Source organism: Caloenas nicobarica, chromosome Z (assembly GCF_036013445.1).
Source record: "Caloenas nicobarica isolate bCalNic1 chromosome Z, bCalNic1.hap1, whole genome shotgun sequence".
Taxonomy (NCBI): domain Eukaryota; kingdom Metazoa; phylum Chordata; class Aves; order Columbiformes; family Columbidae; genus Caloenas; species Caloenas nicobarica.
The window spans coordinates 3,001,710-3,022,825 of NC_088284.1; the positions used below are offsets into that span (position 1 = coordinate 3,001,710).

At 48.2% G+C, this 21,116-nt stretch overlaps 1 protein-coding gene across 1 annotated transcript in view; it reads left to right on the forward strand.

Annotated features, from left to right (window-relative positions):
* ZBTB7C (zinc finger and BTB domain containing 7C) overlaps positions 1–6,931 on the forward strand; it is a 92,301-nt gene extending 85,370 nt beyond the window's left edge. The window contains exons 3-4 of the mRNA XM_065657213.1: positions 110–1,306; positions 6,295–6,931. Of these exons, the coding sequence (XP_065513285.1) occupies positions 126–1,306; positions 6,295–6,931 (1,818 nt within the window). The 5' untranslated portion in view covers positions 110–125. The remainder of the gene's footprint in view (positions 1–109; positions 1,307–6,294) is intronic.
* Positions 6,932–21,116: the final 14,185 nt, after the last annotated feature.

Below are 21,116 nucleotides of genomic sequence, written 5' to 3' on the forward strand. Positions count from 1 at the left end.
CCCAAGTGAGGTAGAGGAGAGAAGGACTCCAAGAGAAGGCAGGGTTCTTTGGGTGGTACTGATTGGGAACCTGCTGCTAATTCTCTCCTGTGTCTGTGTTTTTTCCTAGGGCACTAAATGAGAATATGGCCAATGGCATTGAAGATCTTATCGGGATCCCATTCCCAAACCACAGCAGTGAGGTCTTATGTGGTTTAAATGAGCAGCGGCATGATGGGCTCCTCTGCGATGTCATCCTCATCGTACAGGACCAGGAGTACCGGACTCATCGGTCCGTCCTTGCTGCCTGCAGCAAATACTTCAAAAAACTCTTCACTACCGGCACTTTAACAGACCAGCCCTATGTTTACGAGATTGACTTTGTCAAGCCTGAAGCACTTTCTGCCATCCTGGAGTTTGCCTACACCTCAACCCTCACCATCACCACCTCAAATGTCAAGCACATCCTCAGTGCTGCCAAGATGCTGGAGATCCAGTGCATTATCAATGTATGCCTTGAAATCATGGAGCCCGACAGGGAGGTAGAAGAGGAAGAAGACAAAGAGGACGAAGATGATGATGAAGATGAAGATGACGAGGAGGAGGAAGAGGAAGAGGAGGAAGAAGTAGAAGATTTTGTCAATCAGGAGAACCTAACAGATGTTCAAGAAGTAAGCTGTCACCAAAGCCCTTCTAAGTCTGATCTTACCGAAGAAGCATATACAGAAGCACCTAAAGACTTTCCAAATCACTATCCAGCCAATAACTCTTCTGGACAGTTGGGTGTGATACGAGACTTCTCCATTGAGTCCTTGCTAAGGGAAAACTTGTACCCTAAGTCAAACATCCCGGAAAGGAGACCAGCTCTCTCTCCTTTCACCCCTAGCTTCTTCCCTCATCTATGGAATGGCGATTTTAGCTCCTTCTCTCAGCTTGAGGAGCCTCAAGTAGACAACGGCCCCTTGGATCTAGTCGTCAAAAAGAGGAAGATCAAGGAAGAGGAGGAGAAGGAAGACCTGCCTCCGCCTCCTTTCCCTAATGACTTCTTCAAGGACATGTTTACCAACACCCCAGCAGCTCCCTTAGGGCATATTAAGGCAGAGACTGACTATAGCACTTATCTCAATTTCCTAAGCGCTACCCAGTTTGGAGGAGTTTTTCCCCCATGGCCCTTGGAGGAAGAGAGGAGGATAAAGCCCAAGGCGTCCCAGCAATGTCCCATCTGTAACAAAGTCATCATGGGGGCCGGCAAGTTGCCCAGACACATGAGGACCCACACAGGAGAGAAGCCGTATATGTGCAATATCTGTGAAGTCCGCTTTACCAGGTGTGTGTTGGTTACCTCTGCCACGTGTGCTGTCTACAGGGGGGTGGTGGTGGTTGGAGGAGCCACATCATGACATCATGGCTGATCCTTGAGCTACACATCCCTTTTCCCACAAAAAAATTAGTCAAGAAAGCAGGGCATGACTTCCATCTGGTTGGAAAAAGAGGGTGGAGGAAGAAAATGAACCTACTGATTTTGGTGGGTGGTGGATCCATCTGCTTGCTGGACAAAAGCTTAAATAAGTAACAGGATATTTTCAACCCCACCATAGTTCACCACAGTTGGACCAGAGAGAGCTGGAAAAGAGACGGTCAAACAGCCGAGGAGGCTTCATCTTTGATGTGCTGAGAGATGCGTTGAGTTAGGAGGGCCATTTAGCTACGGGATGTAATTAGTTTGGGTTTGCACATTTTGGCATCAGTGTAGACCACAACCAAGTTGCACATGTTTGGACATGACAGTGTCTGGGCTTTCTGAGGCTGGAGCCATCTTAATTATTATATGTTAGTAGCAAGGAGGATGTCGGTCTCTTTTCCTAAGTAACAAGTGATAGAATAAGAGGAAACGGCCTCAAGTTGCGCCAGGGGACGTTTAGATTGGATCTTGGGAACAATTTCTTAACTGAGAAGGTTGTCAGGCATTGGAACAGGCTGCCCAGGGCAGTGGTGGAATCACCATCCCTAGAGGGGTTGAAAAGATGCATAAATGAGGTCCTTAGAGACATGGTTTAGAGGTGGACTTGGCAGTGTTGGGTTAACAGTTGGACTCGATGATCTTAACGATCTTTTCCAACCAAAATGATTCTGTGATTTATCACCCCGAATGCTGACTGCCCAGGAGTCCAGCACCTCAGCTCCCTCCATGGTCAGTGGAAAGAGCTCAGCACCCTAATAGCAGTAGATGAGGAAAGGGGGTGAGCAGAGGGTGTCATCTCTGGTGACAAAAACAACCTGTGTGACTTGGCTCGGGCACTGGACTTTCACTTATCTCAACTTAAGTGAGACCAGCCCAAGGCAGATCTGACTGATCAGATCCAATATTCTTCTATTACCAGCTTTTGCACCTCTCTGCACCCCAGCCAAGCCCCCGACGGTAATAAGTTGGAGCAGGTTACACAAATGCGATGCTCCAGCTTTCAACCCTCCTCTGAAAAGCCGGGCAAACTTAATTGCTGAGCCGAGACAAATAGATTCCTGGACCTGCACTTGCTGGGTATAATTAATATCTAATGAGTACAATCTTTACCATAATAATAAAGCTTTCTGACAAGAATAGGGTATTTCAGCTCCTGGCTGCTTGTGAGAGAGAGAAACCTATTAGGCTGGGGTGAGCAAACCGGAGGAAAATAATATTCACAGTAGGCAACGGCAAGCTCCTGACAATGGCCAGACACCTGGGGTGCTCCCGCATTCAGCTCGTCTTTTCTTTTCCCGTCCCTGTGATAATGTTTGAGTGGAAGTTATGCAGATGATGAGGATTTGACCTGAAAGTAAATTTCCATGCTCCGCTCCCATTAATGTGGCAGACGCTTTGTTATAAATGTGGGGGAGCATCGTGCCGCGACGTGTGCTGGCTTCAGCAGGTATCTGCAGGGGGAAAAGCCACCGCCTGGTGCTAATTCCCACCTGCAGGAATTTGGATTTGGCCCCTGCTGGTGTTGCATCCCCAGGTTAGAGCTGGATTCTCACCTCCAGACAGGCAGGATCTGCTGGGAGGAGTGAGGTGGGTTCAACCCGGTGAGTCTGGCTGCATCCCCATGGTCCCCATCACTCTGCTAATTGCTGATGAGGAAATAATTGGGCTTGATCCATCACCGACACCTTCTCCGTGATGGGAATAGTAGAGCTGAGCTCTCCCAGAGGGCTCCCGAAGTCCTTTACAAGCATCGTTGGCTTCATTTGGGGAAACTGAGGCATGGAGAGATGTTGGTACTGACTCACAGTCGCTGCGAAGGTGGATTTGGGTTGGAATTCAGGTATCCAGACAGGTTAAATCAGCATCGTGGAGGTTAAAAGCTCCATGCAGAGATGGTCTAGCATGGCCCATTATTAACACAGGGTTAAACCCAACAGCTTCTACACCCCCCATATGCCCAACAGCTCTTAAATATAAATCAAAGAGGTAGGAGGACTTTAACCTGAGAAAATAATCACAAAGAAAACTGGGACTAACCCAAAAGCACGATTTCCCATCATCGCTAACAAAAACGAAGCCATTCGTTTGGGTCACCCTGCACAGAGCTGAAGGCTGGAGGGTTTTTTTCATTCATTAACACCCCGAGCAAAGTAGAAATTTCAAAACATTGGTTTATTTTTAAGTGTATTTGGAAGCAGCTGTTGGGGGTTTGGTTTTGGTTTTGGTTTTTTTAGCCATTTTCAGAGTTACTCTAATGTGAGAGCTCTCCTTCAGGAGAAAGTGTACTTAAGCAAAGTAAAGTGATTGAGATGTACAAAGAGATTTGTGCCGGGATTTCCTAAACACCACCATTTGCGTTAACGTGTTTTGCTCTCGGGGGGAATCTTGTGTTTCCCAAAAGCATCGGGTTTGCACCCACGTCACTGAGAGAGGATTCGCCGGGAATCCCCAGGAAATGAGGGTGCAGAGGTTCCCAGATAGCATTTCTGGATGAATCTATATTCTTTTTGCACTTGAGGAACTGTGGAAGAGAAAATTTACTGGGGGAAATAGAGAAAATATCTGTTTTCCTGGGTGAGGGTGCCCCAACCTCCCCATCACATCCCTTTCCTGTCGCATCAGTGGGATCCCGCATCCCATGGCAAGGACCTGGATCCGCCGCTCCCGACTCCCAGGGACATCCCATCGCAGAAAGCAGGACTTCATTTAACAGCTCATTAATTTTTTCCCTTAAACAAAGGCTGCTCAGCATCTAATCTGCTGGTTTACCCTGTGAAAACGCTGGAGCAAACTGCAAATATTTCAGCTTTTCCACCAAGGCAGCTCAAGGAGAAACAGTTCCAGCCTGAAAGGTTAACATTATTTGTTCCGATTATTTGTGTTGTGACAGCTCGCAGAGCCCTGATCGCTCTCCTAATGCAATTGCATTAAGGTTATTCACACACACGGAGTGCGGCTCTCCTCCGAGCCCAGCTCTTGTCTCACAAATCCCGTGTTGCATCCTCCCCGGGTGCCTCACCAGAGCTTCTCACCCCCCAAAAAACCCTCTGAGCTTCTCCAGGTAAAGCCATAAAACCTTTTTTCCATCCCACGGAGATGCTACCGAGGCAGGGAGGTTTGAGTTTCTCCCCATCTGCTGCTGGAGATGGGTAATAGCCTGAAAAAAAAAGCTTTGCCTGTATTTATGTTACACAGTCCTGGCACACTGCATGTTTATTAGGAAAAGCGATCCAGTTAGGTTAAACATCACATACATAGGTTTAAATTATATTATAGGTGGGGCTGGTAGCTCTGCTTTTTATTAAGATTTCCCAGCATTTCACATTACGAATGCCTGCGCTGCACGTTGTCCGTTTGGGATGAAATTTTCCATGCTGCTTCGTCTTCGGCACTCACAGGGGAAATGCGCCCTTGTTAAAAATCTTGGAATAGCAGCATCTTTGAACATTTCAGAGTGGGAATTTGGATTCTGACCCTGGGCATGGTGGGCACCAACGTGCTGCAGGTCACATCACCAAAAACTGTTTCAAGGTGCACACGGGCACGGTGGCAGAAATTAGTGCAAAGGCAGCACCTTGCAAGTTTTGAGGGCTTGACCTGCCGGCATAAATAGATTTTCTTCAGTGGTTTTTGCTTTTTTTTTTGCATGCTCGCATTTTTTAAAGTATAACAATGACATGATTCCATATATTCTACATATTCTTAGCTACATTACTAATGTCTTGGAGGGACCAGGCTGAAAATATTTTGGAAAACTATGAATTCTCCCACTTTGCTGTTTACTTATTTCGACTCCGCTCGTGCAAGCCAGGCAGCGCTCCGCTCAGTTCAGCTTTGCTTTTTGTAATCGGCTGCCTTCGCTAGGGCTTTTTGTGGACTGCAGAAGAAAATGTTTATTGGAAAAAAAAAGTAGAGATTGGACTGCCAGCTTGGGAAAATACTGTTGGTGTTTTTAGATGCTACACTTTAAAAAAAAAAAGACTATATTTGTAAATACGTGCTATTGGGGTGGATATTATGCTCTCCCATGGCTGCACCTCTGCCTGCACCTCCCCTGTGCCATGTTCTCGCTCCAAACCAAAGCTCCTGAGACACCATGTGGTCAGTTCCAGGATAAAAGGAAAAGAAAAAATCATCTCCAAGAGAGATTTTTGTTTCAGCAGCATTGCCCCACAAGCTCAGATAATTTCCTTATCTGCAGGTAGGAATGTAGCTCTGCTTATTTAGATATTCCTGTATGTGTTTTGCCTTTACTTTTTATCTATTTTTCCTCAAATTTAGGCTGTTCTGGACTTTTGGGCATGGCCTGCAAGCTCCTGACGTGAAGGGCTGGGTCTGTGTGATGTTTAGGCGTTGTCGCCCTGGGGAAGGAAGAGTTGAATTAAGATTATTTTCCCTCTGTTCTGGGCACTGGGGAGGCCAAACCTTGAATCCTGGGGTCAGTTTTGGGCCCCTCACGCCAAGAAAGGCCTTGAGGTGCTGGAGCGAGTTGAGAGAAGGGAACGGAGCTGGGGAAGGGGCTGGAGCACAAGTGTGATGGGAGCGGCTGAGGGAGCTGGGGGTTCAGCTGGAGAACAGGAGCTGAGGGGAGACAGGGACACAAAGAAACGGCCTCAAGTTGCGCCAGGGGAGGTTGAGGTTGGATCTGGGGAACAATTTCTTCCCCAAAGGGCTGTGGGGCATTGGAACAGGCTGCCCAGGGCAGTGGTGGAGTCACCATCCCTGCAGGGGTTGGAAATACACAGAGATGAGGTTCTCAGGGACATGGGTCAGTGCCAGGGGTGCGTTAATGGTTGGACTTGATGATCTTGAGTGTCTTTTCCAACTGAAACAATTCTATGATTCTTCTACAGGCAGGACAAGCTGAAGATCCATATGAGGAAGCACACGGGGGAGCGGCCGTACCTCTGCATCCACTGCAACGCCAAATTCGTGCACAACTACGACCTGAAGAACCACATGCGCATCCACACGGGCGTCCGGCCCTACCAGTGTGAGTTCTGCTACAAGAGCTTCACCCGTTCCGACCACCTCCACCGCCACATCAAACGCCAGAGCTGCCGGATCGCGCGGCCCCGGCGAGGACGCAAACCGGCGGCCTGGAGGGCGGCCGGCTTGCTCTTTGCTCCCAGTGGCCCGCCAGTGGAGAAGAGCTTCGTGATGCCGCCAACGTTGGAGGAGATGAGCGGCCACCTCGGTGGCGCGGCCATGTGCCTTCCCGGCCCCAGCCCCAAGCACTTTTTGAGCGGGGCCAAGACCCCCTTCAGCCTACAGGAGCTGGAGAGCCAGTTTGAAGAAACCCAGATGAAGCTCTTGAGGCGAGCCCAGCTGGACATGGAGAGGAATGCAGGCATCTTCGCCTTCGCCCTGGGCCATAACGAGAACCTCGCTGCCCAACCCTTCTTCCCTCTCCCTGACCCTTGGAGCACGGGCTTCAGCGGCTTGGCGGGGCTCGGCCACATGGCTCCTATCTCAGAGGCAAGCAACTAAATCCATGTCTGGTCCCACCATGGGTCTGCTCCCTTCCCAGCAGGGCGATGGGCTTCCTTGGGGGTCTCCTTCTGCCCTTTTGCATCATCTGGCTCCCAAGAAGCTCTTTGTCCCCATGGCTTGGGGCACTGGGACATCCCCGGGGTGAGCAGGTGGGTGGGTGCTGCACCCCATGGCCACCAGCACTTTAGACTCTACGATGCACTTGACTTTGGGGCCGTGGAGCACTCACTGCCCCCTCCAACCACTCACTGCTTGTGGTTCCATCCGGGAAGGCCAGACTAGGACTGCTGCTCTCTTCAACACTCCCGAAAATGTCACTTGCCTTAGTCCAGGGCATGGTCATCACCATGAGATGGCTCTTCTCGGGGAGACGTTCCCCATTTTCCATCCACGGGGCCTGCTGGACACCACCAAGCTGTCTAGACATGGTTTTGATGTGTTACATTCCTTGGCCCTTTTGGTCAAAAGGACTTTTGTTTTGTTTTCTGTTTTTTTTGGTTTTTAGTTTTTGGGGATTTTTTTCAATTGATTCCCATGTCTTGCAACAAAATTCTTTCTACAAGGGATAAAGGGGAGGGTCAAGCAGCCACGTTGGGAGGGAGAAGATCCCGACCGTTGCCTTTCTCAGTGGTATTTCAGATTTGTAGTGCTGGTGAAAGCCGTAAAAAAATTTTTAAAAAAATCACCCAGGAGCAGAGCAGGGTGGAAAAGCGAGATTTTACTTATTTTGGTTCTTTGGCCATTTGCAGATATCAGAAGGAGAACCAAAGTCTGCTTTGAGTATTTTAACTTCAGTTGCTTGAAAATGTGAATGCAAATTCATGGAAGCATCAGAAATGTTTCAATCCTGAGGTGTTTTTAAACCCTCGCTTTGTGAAAATAGAACACATGGGGATTTTGAAATGAAAAAGTCATTTCAACCAAAGAGTCAGAATTCATCGCTGCTGACCATTCTGGGTTTTTGTCCTTAATTCCCCCTAATATATTAATGATAAAAATTTACAAAACACTTGAGTGTCCCTTGAGTGTTGATGGGGAAAAATCAGGTGTGCAAATTTCTGTGCTGCTCATCTCGAGGGATCTTTGTGGACAAGGAGACCCCAAAAGGCTTCTTGCAGATTATTTTGTCTACTTGCAAGCAAGTAGAAATGCTATTTCCTTACCATTTGTGGGTTGAAAAGATGAGGCAGTAACACGACGGGTGGCCACCAGGTCTGAGGTCCTCCCCAGCATCCCTGCAGACCTTAGCTTGGCCACCCCTATCTAATATTTCTTTTGGGGTCAAAAAAGTGGTAGATTTGCTGGAATTGCCCCATTGGCTTCCTTCATCCTCTAAGAACGTGAGCTGCTCTCAAGGATGAAGGCTTTTGATGGCCACCTGCTTCTGATGGCTCCTCTTAGACATGGTGGGATGCCAGTTTCACCACTGGCTGAGGTGTCTTGTGGTGGGTGCCCTGGGAAGCTGGTTTTACAGGAAACCAGCTCTCAAAAATGTAAATGCTACAAAATTAGGGCTTTTTTTTTTCAACGTCAGCAGAATTAAAGGGAACGAGAGGACTGCGGGTTCATTCATTTTTTGGTTCGCCCATCGATAATGCAGCCCTGAAGTGGTGGCTGGATGAAGGTCTCCCCACCAAAGCGTGGGGGACATATGGGGATACAGCCCCATCATGAGGGCACGATGGACTTCTGCTCTGAGACCATCCATAGCAGAGCGATCCCAAGGAATTGCCCAACGCTCTCTTCCTCCTCCAAAAATAAACACAAAAAGACTCCGCCTGCAAAAAGTCAATGGAGAAAAATAAAGAAAAAAAAAAAGAAAACTTCTTAAAACTGCATCAAACTTCTTTTTTTTTTTTTTTAATCCGTATCAACTTCTTACACAAGCAACATTTTGCAGGTGACTGGTTACTTCAGGTGGGGGTTTTTTTGTCTACGATTTGGAGTCATTGTAAAGTATCCAAAGATGCTGAGTACTGTATAATCTACAAGGACTTGAAGCAAGGTGTTTTTTCTGTCTCAATCTGTTTGTTGGGTTCGTTGGGTTTGTTTGGTTTTTTTCCTATTTGTCAACGGGGGAAAAAAAAACCTTTGCAATTTTTCTATTTATAACTATTTTTACGTGATTGCTTTATGTACAAAACAATGGAAAAAAAAATCAAAACGAAAAGGGAGAGAAACACACACACAGAGACAAATTTGCCTTAGTTACTCACGGGACAATCACCCTTAACTTTCATTGACACTAGAAAGTGGATGGAAAAGGAGAGATGTATTTATTAAAGTGTATGAATTGATGCTCTTAAATTATTAGCAGGACTTGGTTCTCTTGCCAATGACCGTGAGGAGAGGGCTAAGCCACTGCAGATGCTGAGTGGCCTCCCTCCTTGGGCCGGCTTGGCCATTTCCATGGCCTCAGGTCTACGGATGTTTGCCCGAGACACAACTTCGGTGCTTTCCAAAGACATCTTTTGGAAAGCAAAAATAACCACGCATTATTTAAGCATCTAGCTGGTATGGACTCTGGCCCGACTTGGGCTGTCGTCATGATGCTGATGACGCTTAACGAGTTAAGGTTGATTTTCCCGCGTTGCTCTGGGTTGGGTTGACTTGGATTGGATGGAGCCGGGTGCTGGCAGCAATCACATTTTGGGGTGGGGAGGGATGACTAGATCAAACCATATTTCTTCCCATTTCGATGTTGCACGGTGACTCCAGGCCACAGGTATCCACGTGGGAGCCTGGCTGAGCATAGAGGGGCCTTCCCAGGGCTTGGATCCTCATCTCCAGCCAGGGTGGGTGTGATGGGCACCAAACCTTGGGCTGGAAGGACATGGGGCTGTCTCCCAGCTGGTGGTATGGTGGCTTCTTGGTCAACCTGGAGAAGAGAAGGCTCTGCGGAGGCCTTACTGTGTGTGGCCTTTCCATACATAAAAGGGGCCTGTAAGAAAGATGGGGACAGACTTTTGAGCAGGGCCTGAATTGGTAGGACAAGGAGTGATGGTTTTAAACTACAGGAGGGGAGATTCAGGCTGGACATGAGGAAGGAATTGTTGGCCCTGAGGGTGGTGAGAGCCTGTCCCAGGTTGGCCAGAGAGGTGGTGGCTGAACCATCCCTGGAGACATCCCAGGCCAGGCTGGACGGGGCTCTGAGCAACCTGAGCTGGTGCAGATGTCCCTGCTCATGGCAGGGGGGCACTGGGGGAGCTGGGAAGGTCCCTTCAACCCAAACCATCCTGTGATTCTATGAACACAACTGACATGAACGCAAGCCATGGAACTTGTGTTGCTGCTAAAGTTGCAGAATTTCCTTGTTATTTCTGAAAGAGGTGCAAAACCCTGGAAAATACATCCCTGGTATGAACGGTGGGACTCATCCCACATCGTTCAGCCATTTAGAAGTGTAGTAGCAGACACCTCGTGCGCATGTTGACACTTTAGTTTTGGGTGTCCTAACCTGCAACGTGATTTCCAGCCTCCCTCTGAAGCCGTCCTGGCTCTGGAACGTGGCAGGTGCTGCTCTAAGGTGATTCACCCCACCTACGCTGGACCTCCCAAGGGTTGGATGAATCACCTTCAGTGGCACCTGTCTGTCTCCTACCTACCAGTGTGGTTTGGCAAAAATAGCTTGGACTAAACTGCTTTCCTTTTCTGTAGCTGCAATAAGTTCAACCACGGGGAGGCATGTTCCCATCACTGCAACCCCCTCCTCATCAAAGATGGGATGCTGGCCCAGGCCAGGAACCTTTCCCAGTAGGCTTGACTTCTTCCTAGTTTGTTTTCACTGGGAATGCAATGGGAAATAAGGGTCTAAGTCCATCCTCCCAAGCCTGGGGACCAGGGATTTGGGCTTGTTGGTCATACGTCCCCCTGCAATCCCAGCAAAACATCCCAAGCTCTCACAGACACCAGTTATTTTCCTTCACGCTCATGAGAAGCACTCCATAGCATCAGGGGCTCAGGCAGGGGTCTGGGCCCACAGGCACAGTCCAGAAATGTGGCTTGAGAAGATAAAAATATCAATCCCCCTCCCAGGGTGGGCAATCGGTTGTTGAGCATCTCATCTGTGCTCAGAGCCTGCAGGACCATGGCCCAGTCAGCACATAAACAGTGCATTTCTGAGCACAAAAAAATATGAAATGAAAATAAGGCTAGTTACTTTTTAGCTATTTAAATACATTTTTAGTTGGTTATTTGGTTGTTTTTTCAACTTGTGGCTTTTAACCCCATTTTATGCTCATATTCTTGTTTGCTTATAATGCAAAAAAAAAAAAGATTAGCAAGGGGAGGGTGGAAAATCTGAAAATTGCTCGGAGGAGCTGTGCACTAATCAGACACATGGGAATCATAGAAAGAAACCAGCTTTTGGTAAATGCTTGTTAGCAGCAACATATGGCTCCACTCTTGCTCCCGAACAGCTGCTGTTATCTACTGGATCATCCAGACCCCGGTGGGGGACGCGGTGTCGGGGCGGTGCTGTGCACACAGCGTTTGCTTGCACCAGATGTTGCTGCAAAAAAGGAGCATCTCCTGTGTACAACCGGTGTGGAACTGGATGGGGAATTCATTGCCCTTGGCTCGAAAACCTTTGGCGAGCAGTTGCAAGAGCCTCTTCCCCTGGTTGTGCAGGAGAAATGAAATACCAGACAAAAAAAGCTAAAGCAAAAGTAAAGATCTCGCACTTTGGGAAGGGAGATGCTTTTCTATTTGGCAGTTACCTGCAGGGGAAAAAAAGAGAAGTGAATAATTTCTTAAAATACATCCTAAAATGCTTCAGACCTGAATGTTTGGTCCTCCGTTCTGTTTCTCCCCACAGTCTCGTGGGACCCGCTGTGTGCCCCATTCCGGGCATTTTCACAGCCACTTTGGAGGGGATTAGTGCTTTATTTACAGTCTAAGCACTGGAAGATTGTGTGATTGCAGGGGAAAGTTTTAAGGTAAGGGAGAAAATGATGTGAGACCCCAAGCATCTCATTTTAAGAAAATGTTATGTTTTGGAGCTGGTCACCCATGGCTGGGTTTTTAGGGTCCGCTGTTGCCTTTTGGCACCTCTGACAGCCTGCACCTCCTTGGGCTGCACATGAATTTATTTCCAAGCCAAAAAAAAACGGGAAGAAATGAGAAAAAAAAAAACCTTATTGTAAAAAATACATTGACTTGCCCTGTGTTGCCCAAGCGAACGCAGCCCCATCCAACCTCCCAGCTCCATCTCCTGGATCCCCACAACCTTGACAGCAGGAGAGAAAATACCTGTGGCTTGGAAATACCTTTTTTTTTCAATTATTTCCCTTGTTTTCCTGTGTTGAATTGATGTTTTACATGACTTGCACTAATTGCTGTAGGGCAGGATACTGTTGGGTTTCTTTGTTTCGGTCTCTTGTTTGGTTGCGACTCCTCTTGGCTGAGAAAACGTCCTCTACACGTACCTGCTGCACATTTTACACCCCTGGAGAAAATAAACTATTACCTGAAGCGGTGAGTGCCTCATGTATCCTTAACGCTGCTGTGGGACTGGGGGATGGAGAAGTTGCGGCATCAGATGATGGTGAGATGGGTGATGGACCGCTCGTGGAGGCCTTCCAAGGTGACCCTTCATGTGGCATCTGGAAAGACATGGAGCTGCTGGAGAGGGGCCAGAGGAGCCCCAGAAATGATGCGAGGCTGGAACAGCTCTGCTGGGAGGACAGGCTGAGAGAGTTGGGGGGTTCAGCTGGAGAAGAGAAGCTCCGGGGAGACCTTATTGCACCTTTCCGGACTTAAAAGGGGCCTGTGAGAAAGATGGGGACAGACTTTTGAGCAGGGCCTGTTGCGATAGGACAAGGGGTGATGGTTTTACACTAAAGGAGGGAGATTCAGGCTGGACATGAGGAAGGAATTGTTGGCCCTGAGGGTGGTGAGAGCCTGGCCCAGGTTGGGCAGAGAGGTGGTGGCTGAACCATCCCTGGAGACATCCCAGGCCAGGCTGGACGGGGCTCTGAGCAACCTGAGCTGGTGCAGATGTCCCTGCTCATGGCAGGGGGGGCACTGGGGGAGCTGGGAACATCCCTCCAACCCAGACTATTCTATGACCGTGAGGGTGTTTGGGCTGAGGAGCAACCCCTGGTGATGGCTGATACCCCAGCATGAAACTGGTCTGCAGAAAACCAAACCAAACCAAACCAAACCAAAGCAAAACAAAACAAAACAAACATAAGTGTAGTTGGGCTATTTCTCCTCACTTCTGCTCGTCTGCTTTCCACAGCTCAAACTTGCACTGCCCTCGTGTGGTGTGTGGCCTGGTGACAGGTCTGCCACGGAAGCAGCAGTGAGGATATCGTTGGGCTGGTACCCACATCTGGAGGTGTTTGGTGGGGGCTTGGTTGCACCAGGAGGAGAACGATCCTCCATCACTTCCTTAGCAGAGGAAAAACAAAGCTCAGCCACATTCATAATGGAGTTTAATGGCTGGACTCGATCTTAAGAGTTTTTTTCCAACCTAAACGATTCTATGATTTGAAGAGTTTCGTGCACCCTAATTAACAACAACCAAATAATGAGGCCAGGGACATCCCACCCACAACTATCACTGACCTCGTGGGGACCCTAATTTTGAGAAGGTTCTTCCCTGGAGCCCAAGGGTGAGCCAGGACTGGACCCTCTGATGCCCAGCAGCTGATATTTCCCCCTCCTGGTACTGGTAATAATATTACCCAGTTTAAACGAGTAGAGAGGCCAAATATAAATCATACTCAATTGTATAAAGCTAAAAAAAACATGAATACCAAGGAAAAACCCAGACAGCAGTGGCAAGCTACAACCCACCCCCTTCTCCCCCACTTTATAATTGGAAGTTTTATTTTACTCCTTTTTTTCCTGTGGCGAAGACACTGACTGAGATGTCACAAATCTGATTGCGCTTCCTAACAGTTCATGCAGCGCTTGGAGCCTCGGGGGTCATCTCGGATGCAGGCAGCCAATTTGCAGGCAGGCGATGCAAAGCATACAAGGTGCTGGCTTGCTTACGCCAGGCAGGGGCTGAGGTTTTAAGGACAGAGCCTGGCTGGGAGCTAAACCCCTCCTCTGCTCTTGGGTAACCTCCATCAAATCCTTATATTGGTGGCTAAAAACCTGTCTGCCTTGATACTGGGGAAGGTGTATATGTTAACTTGGTTTCTGTAGTGAACAGGACAGTGTTTTCTTGGTGGGACTGACATCAGCTGGAGTTTTGTATCGTTTGGGAAATATTTAAGGTTTTGCTGTTGAGTTCTTAGAACCTGGGTTGTCATTTAAGCAGCTCTTATGAGCTGCTACAGCTCTCTACAACTGCCTGAAAAGAGGTTGGAGCCAGGGGTGTCAGGTTCTGCTCCCAAGGAACAAGCACCAGGACCAGAGGAAACGGCCTCAAGTTGTGCCAGGAGAGGTTGAGGTTGGATCTTGGGAACAATTTCTTCCCCAAAGGGCTGTTGGGCATTGGAACAGGCTGCCCAGGGCAGTGGTGGAGTCACCATCCCTGCAGGGGTTGAACAGACACAGAGATGAGGTTCTCAGGGACATGGGGTAGTGCCAGGGGTGAGTTTAATGGCGGGACTCAATGATCTAGAGAGTTTCTTCCAACAGAAATTATTCTATGACTCTATGATTCTGTTGCCAGGAGTTTTTCATGATAATCTGTGAAAAAGCAGTTCGAAACACAACGTTCTCCCCAAGTACTTTACAGCCCACCAGCATTCACAACCTTTCTGAGACCTGGTCCTTGGATATGGAGGGAAGGCGAGCAGTGATGTGCTCCGAGCGCTGTTGCGGGGATGAAGGACCTGGGCTGTGAGCCACCAAAATTAGAATACAGGAGGTTGACAAGGAAAGAGAAGAACGAGCAGAGGTTCTGCAGGAGATGGAAGATGATCTCCCATGGGGAAATGGCGGAGCTGAGGGCAACACATGCATACACCTGCTCCTCATCCAGCTACCTGGTGTCCTGCTCTTTTGCGTTTGACCAACTTAGCCCATGACAAAGGTTATTGTAGCTGCAAGCACCAGGGATGCTTTTTCCCTGGAGCAGAAATAGCGAAGGCGTATAAATATATTAATATATTTCTACTTTAAGATAGATTCATCAACCCTAATACATTTGTAAATACATATGCAGACCTATATACATATAATATGTCTTTAGCTGTTATCCTCACTAGATCTCAGACAGAAGTCAATAGTATTCTTTTTGGAGGGAAACTGAGGCACAGGAGGGCACAGGGATTTATTCATGGTTCCCTTGCAACATACACGTCTCTGAGTGTGTGCTGCCAGCCTAACCCCAACACATGGTCTTCGCACGGGTGGAAACCATCACTGGGGAGTGGTGAACCGCAGCAATGGCTTCATCAGTCTGTTAAATTTAATGCCAGGAGGGAGCATCTTCATGCATCTTTGTCTCCAGCATCTCCATCTGATGCACAAAATAATAGAGTGAGCAACACGAGAGACAAATGTCCATGTCCCACTGGTGATGCTCTGATGCAATGAGATGAGAACGAGGTAGAATGAAATGTGGGGATGACTCCAAATGCCGATGAGGAAGGAAATCCCCTTCCCGATGCCACACTGAGCAGCATCAGAGTGGGGAATGGATCACAGAATCCCAGACTGGTTGGGGTTGAAGGGACCTCTGGAGACCATCCAGTCCAACCCACCTGCTCAAGCAGGGTCACCAGAGCAGATCACACAGGGTCGTGTCCAGGTGGGTTTGAATGTCTCCAGAGAAGGAGACTCCACAACCTCTCTGGGCAGCCTGGGCCAGGCTCTGGCACCTCAAAATAAAGAAGTTTCTCCTCATATTCAGATGGAACCTCCTGTGTTTCAGTCTGTGCCCGTTGTCCCTCATCCTATCATTGGGCACCACTGAACAGAGTCTGGTCCATCCTCTTGACACCCACCCTGGAGATATTTATCAGCATTGATAAGATCCCTCTCAGCTTCTCTTCCCCAGGTGAACAGCCCCAGCTCTCTCAGTCTCTCCTCATCAGAAAGATTCTCCAGACCCCTCAGCATCTTTGTGTCCCTCTGCTGGACTCTCTCCAGTAATTCCTTGTCCTTCTTAAACTGGGGAGCCCAGAACTGGCCCCAGAACTCCAGATGTGGCTTCACCAGGGCAGAGCAGAGCAGGAGAAACAACCTCCCTCCACCTGCTGGTCACACTCCTCCTCATGTACCCCAGGTACCATTGGCCTTCTTGGCCACAAGGGCACATGGGATGCTGCCATGGCCACCGACGCCCCTGATCTGGCAGAGATATCCAAAGCACAGGACATGGACATATCATGCTGGAAATCTGAAGGTGTTGGGTGTTTCTGCACATGGGAAGCATGTCCTGCCTGGGTGGCAGCAATGGGGTGGATGGAGGAAAGGGATTCACTTCGTGTAGGTCAGACACGACAGCAGAGATTCTGTCATCTCAGCTTGCTGTCTACGTTCCTCCTGTAATCAAGGAGAGAGCAATCCCTCTCGAAGTAAACATCTGAAATGGGTCAAATAAACCACATGTTCAAAGTGTCTGTTGCTCTTTGGTGGCTGGGGAGAACCTCTGTCCCAAGTGTCCCCTCTCAGCCTCCTGCCATGCAGTCTCCACCTGGTCCTTTGCACAGAGACATCATTATAAACTCTGTTCAAAGCTTTCACTAATCATCACCGGAGAGCCTGACACATTCACATATCCGGGATGGGATATTTAATGGTACTAAAGGCAAAATTCCCTGTGTGGATCAGCAGAGCAGAGAGGCAGGAGGCTCTGGGTGTGCCCACAGCTCATTAGGTGCCAGATGAAGGGCTAACGAGGGCCACGACCAGCTGAAGGTCCACAGGTTCAGTCCAAAGCACTGAAAAGGGGCGTGAGGCTGCCCTGAATTAATACTGCTTCTCCAGGGGAGGGGATGGTGGGTTCTGCACCTCCTTCAGCTCTCACCATGGGGTGGCAGGGTTTCTCCTGCATCCTTGGTAGCTCAGCCAGATTCATGTGATGAAGGATACCCGCATCATGCAAAAGGTTAGTTAAAATGTTTGAAAAGCTGCTTTTTTTTTTCCCTTGGAAAACTTGTAATTTATTTGGATGAACTAGAGTCTTGGCCTCAAACAAAGCAGGAGACCTAAGCCAGGTTTAGAACCTCCCATTATGTTTAATAAATTATCTTGCATCCTCTCCCACCAGCCTACCCCAGGCATGCTGTGATCCCAAGCTGTATCTCTCTGCTTAGAAACAAACTCATTTCAGCTGAGTTCAAGACTGAGATTCGGGTTCCTTGAGGGAAGGCGGTTAATCTTTCTGCCTTAGCTCCTCTATTTGTAAAATGGAAATGATGACTTTATCCATCTTTGTTGGCTGCGGTGAGGATTACTGCTTAATCTGAGACTCTGCTACACTGTGATGAGGGAGCTCAGGGTGAGAGCGTGTATTAGCTGTATTGATTGGGATGCTGCTGCCCTGCTATGGCCATAGTTGCTCCAAGGACGTGGTGGGATTTGCAAATTGAGAAGGGGAGGGATTTGGGAGCTAGTTTGGATGTCAGGGTGAGCAGGAGAGCTGGCGCTGGTGCAGCCCCACCTTGAATCCTGTGTTGCATTTTGGGTCCCTCGTCATGAGAAGGACATTGGGGTACTAGAGAGAGCGCAGAGGAGGTGATGAAGCTGGTGAGGGGCTGGAGCACAAGTGTGATGGGAGCGGCTGAGGGAACTGGGGGGTTCAGCTGGAGAACAGGAGCTGAGGGGAGATCTTATCACTCTCTACAACTGCCTGAAAGAAGGTTGTAGCATGGAGGGTGTTGGTCTGTTCTCCAAAGTAGCGAGTGATAGGACAAGAGGAAATGGCCTCAAGTTGAGCCAGGAGAGGTTCAGATTGGATATTAGGAAAAAATTCTTCACAGAAAGGGTTGTCGGGCATTGGAACAGGCTGTGAAAATCCAGCTGTGCAAGCTTTGAGCTTGGGTAAGGTAAGAGGACAGGGCTGCAGTTGTCTCTGTTGATGGAGGACCAAAGCCTAGGAGCAGCATGTGCATGTTGTCCTCCCGCGTCTTCATAATTAATCATGGTATGTCTGAAACAAGCTCCTGGCAATGTGTTTTTGTTACTGCCTTTAAAATAGGATGCAGAAGGAAAGGTTTATGGGAGATAATTCATTTTATTGGCTCTTCTGCAGCAGAATTAATTGCAGCCATATTTATTGCTCAGGAAAGTAGAGATGAGGTAGATAAGGGAATGTCTTTGTTTAGGGCAATGAATAATTCATGTCATAAATCCACCAGAACCTTGAAATTTGAAGGACTGATTTTTGCTTCCTTCTGTGTCCACAGAGTGAGACTGAGCCTTTACCCTTGTGTGTGACTGATGTTTTATGACTTTCCTGTCACTGTGATCATCTGCTCAGTCTTCTGTAATGCAAAATGTAGAATGTCCCTGTGTAGGGTGGCTTGGACTATCTATAGGGTTGGCATCCAGGCAACTTTTGTGTGCAGTGGTGAGAGTTGTATCCAAGCAATAACCCGTCCTGTCGTATGACAAATGTCGAAGGCAGAAAAAAAAATACAACTGGCTACAGAGGGAGCTTTGACAAACAGCTTTGACAGCTAATTTCCCATCTGCAAAGACAGGAGTTATGTGTCAAATCCATTCTAGTTGAGCTGGAAAAGATGGTTTTAGAAAGACACCCTGAACAACATCAACTAAAAACCTCCCAAATGTTACTAGAAAGTGGCAGTTTCTTTCCCAAAGTGACTTTCCCCCAGGCTGTAGGCTCCTGATCAGTATTAGGATTTGTGTGCTAGGAGATCCCTCATATCTGCAGTGTTTTTTTTTTTTTTAAGAGGACAGATCTGTCAAGACCTATTCTGTCCCTGGGGTGGACACCACTACCTGCCCACCCCACTGAGACCCTCCACAACTGTGCAGATGGCACATGTCCTGCTTCCCAGGCTGGGAATAAGACAGTTTTGTAAAGCTTTTGCCTCAGAGACAGAGGATGAATATTGATTTATTAGCCTTGCCTGCTTGTGCTCTGCTCTCGATCATGCTTATGTTGGTGTCCCTTGGATGATCTCTTAATTTAAAATGAAGGGAGCGAGAGGGAAAGACAATGAAAGTCAGAAACTGTAACTTCAAAGACAAGCTGGGGTGGGAGCCCGTGCCAGCTTATGAGGAGAAAAACAGGGATGTTTACAATCAGCGAGAAGGTAAAACACATGGTTAGACTGAACAGCAATGTCCTTTCATAGCTTGCTTCTAATCAAAGAAAGGACAGTTGTGGGGACAATGGCATTCTCAGTGGAAACTATTGTGCCTTGGGAGGAAAAAAAAATCTGTTTATTTTAATCAACTGAGAAACTGGTCTATAAATCCTTCTGCTTTGGAGACGCCCTGGTGGAGCAATGATAGCTGGACCCTTCGCATGACACTAGTGTTACCGCCTCTACAAAGGAGACGACGCTGGTAGCAAAATTGGGTTAAAAAGGGGACTTTGGGGGAGGGGGGGAAAAAAAAAAATCTCTGTGGCTTAATCCTGCCTCCACAGAAGTTAATCGTGTGCTAAAAAAATCCCAGTTGCAGAGTGGTCGTCCAGGTTTCCCAGTCTGAGGGGAGGTCACCAGCAGTTCTCTGTTGGATCTTGTTCCATTCAACATATGCAGAAGTCTCTTCAAAGGATGAAAAGGAGGTGGACAGGCGTTTGTAGGCAATATTTTTTTTTTTCTTCCAAGGTAGGCAAATGCAAAAAGTAGCAGACGGCTCACAGTGCAGAGTGAGCAGGCCACAGGATGGCACAGGAAACTCAGGCTTGATAAATGACAAACGCCGAATGTCATGGTGGGGAAATGATGCCACCAAAGCAACTTGAGTGGTTCGGTCAGAGTCAGATTGATGATAATAAACATCAACAGTGGCTGAAAACAGGTATTCAGGGCTTGGGTTTCGGGTGTGGGCACCTCGAATGGGATTCAGCTGCCTGGTTTGGTAGGGATTCATCAAGAGTTGCCCTAAGTCTGGAGCACAAGTGTGATGGGAGCAGCTGAGGGACCTGGGGCGTTCAGCCTGGAGAACAGGAGCTGAGGGGAGACAGGGACACAAAGAAACGGCCTCAAGTTGCGCCAGGGAAGGTTGAGGTTGGATCTGGGGAACAATTTCTTCCCCAAAGGGCTGTGGGGCATTGGAACAGGCTGCCCAGGGCGGTGGTGGAGTCACCATCCCTGCAGGGGTTGAACAGACACGGAGATGAGGTTCTCAGGGACACGGGTCAGTGCCAGGGTTGGGTTAATGGTTGGACTCGATGAGCTTGAGGGTCTTTACCAACCAAAATGATTCTGTGATTCTAAGTGTGGCCCCTGTAGTGCCAGTTCAGTAACTCAGGCCCCTGTGTCTGGTGGTGTGTGTTGCCCTTGCTCTGGTTAAGCCTGAGCTATGTCCTGAAACCCTCAAAGGTCCCTGCTTCTAATACCCATCCTCACATCTAAGATACAGCTGATGCAAAATACAAATAAGGAAGGGGAAAAGAATCTTGCTGTTTTCTATTTTTTTTTTTTTTTATTTTAAAAGACAAGCTTCCAGGTCTTGCTTTCCTTACTTGGAGGAATGAAGAAGGCACAAGCATGTTACCCTTCCTTGCCTTCAATTTGCAGGTCGCCATTCATCCAGCAGTTGAATTTTCAGCTGTCACAGAGGCAGGGAGGGGAGGAGTCTGATAACTAAAGAGTCACCTGTGGATCAATCACAAGCAGACAGCCAGAGGTGGAGGCTGCTGGGTGAGTAATTCTCACTGGCAGAAGTGACCAAACAGGCAATGTTTTCTCTTGCTCGGCATTGAGAGTTGTCAGATGGATGGTGAGATGGTCTTGAGCTTGTGCTGGAAACGTCTAGGACAGGAGAGGTAATTTTTCAGCTCCTGCAGTGTGTTAGCCCTCAGTTTCCTGGACATGGCCTTGAAACTCATCTTCTGAGGACAAGTTAAAGCACTGGCTCCTCAGGAGGATCCGCTGCAAGAGTTGAGTGTATGTCAGGGTCTGAACACCCAACACTTAGCTGTGCATCTCCCAGACCTGCTGACCTCATCCATGCTATTAGCCTCCCCTTCTCCTTCACGCCTCAGTTTTTCCTTCAGTATTTTTAACTACTATTTACTCTAGTCTTCAAACCCAATAATTACCCCTCCTTGGCTACATAGACAGCCAAAACT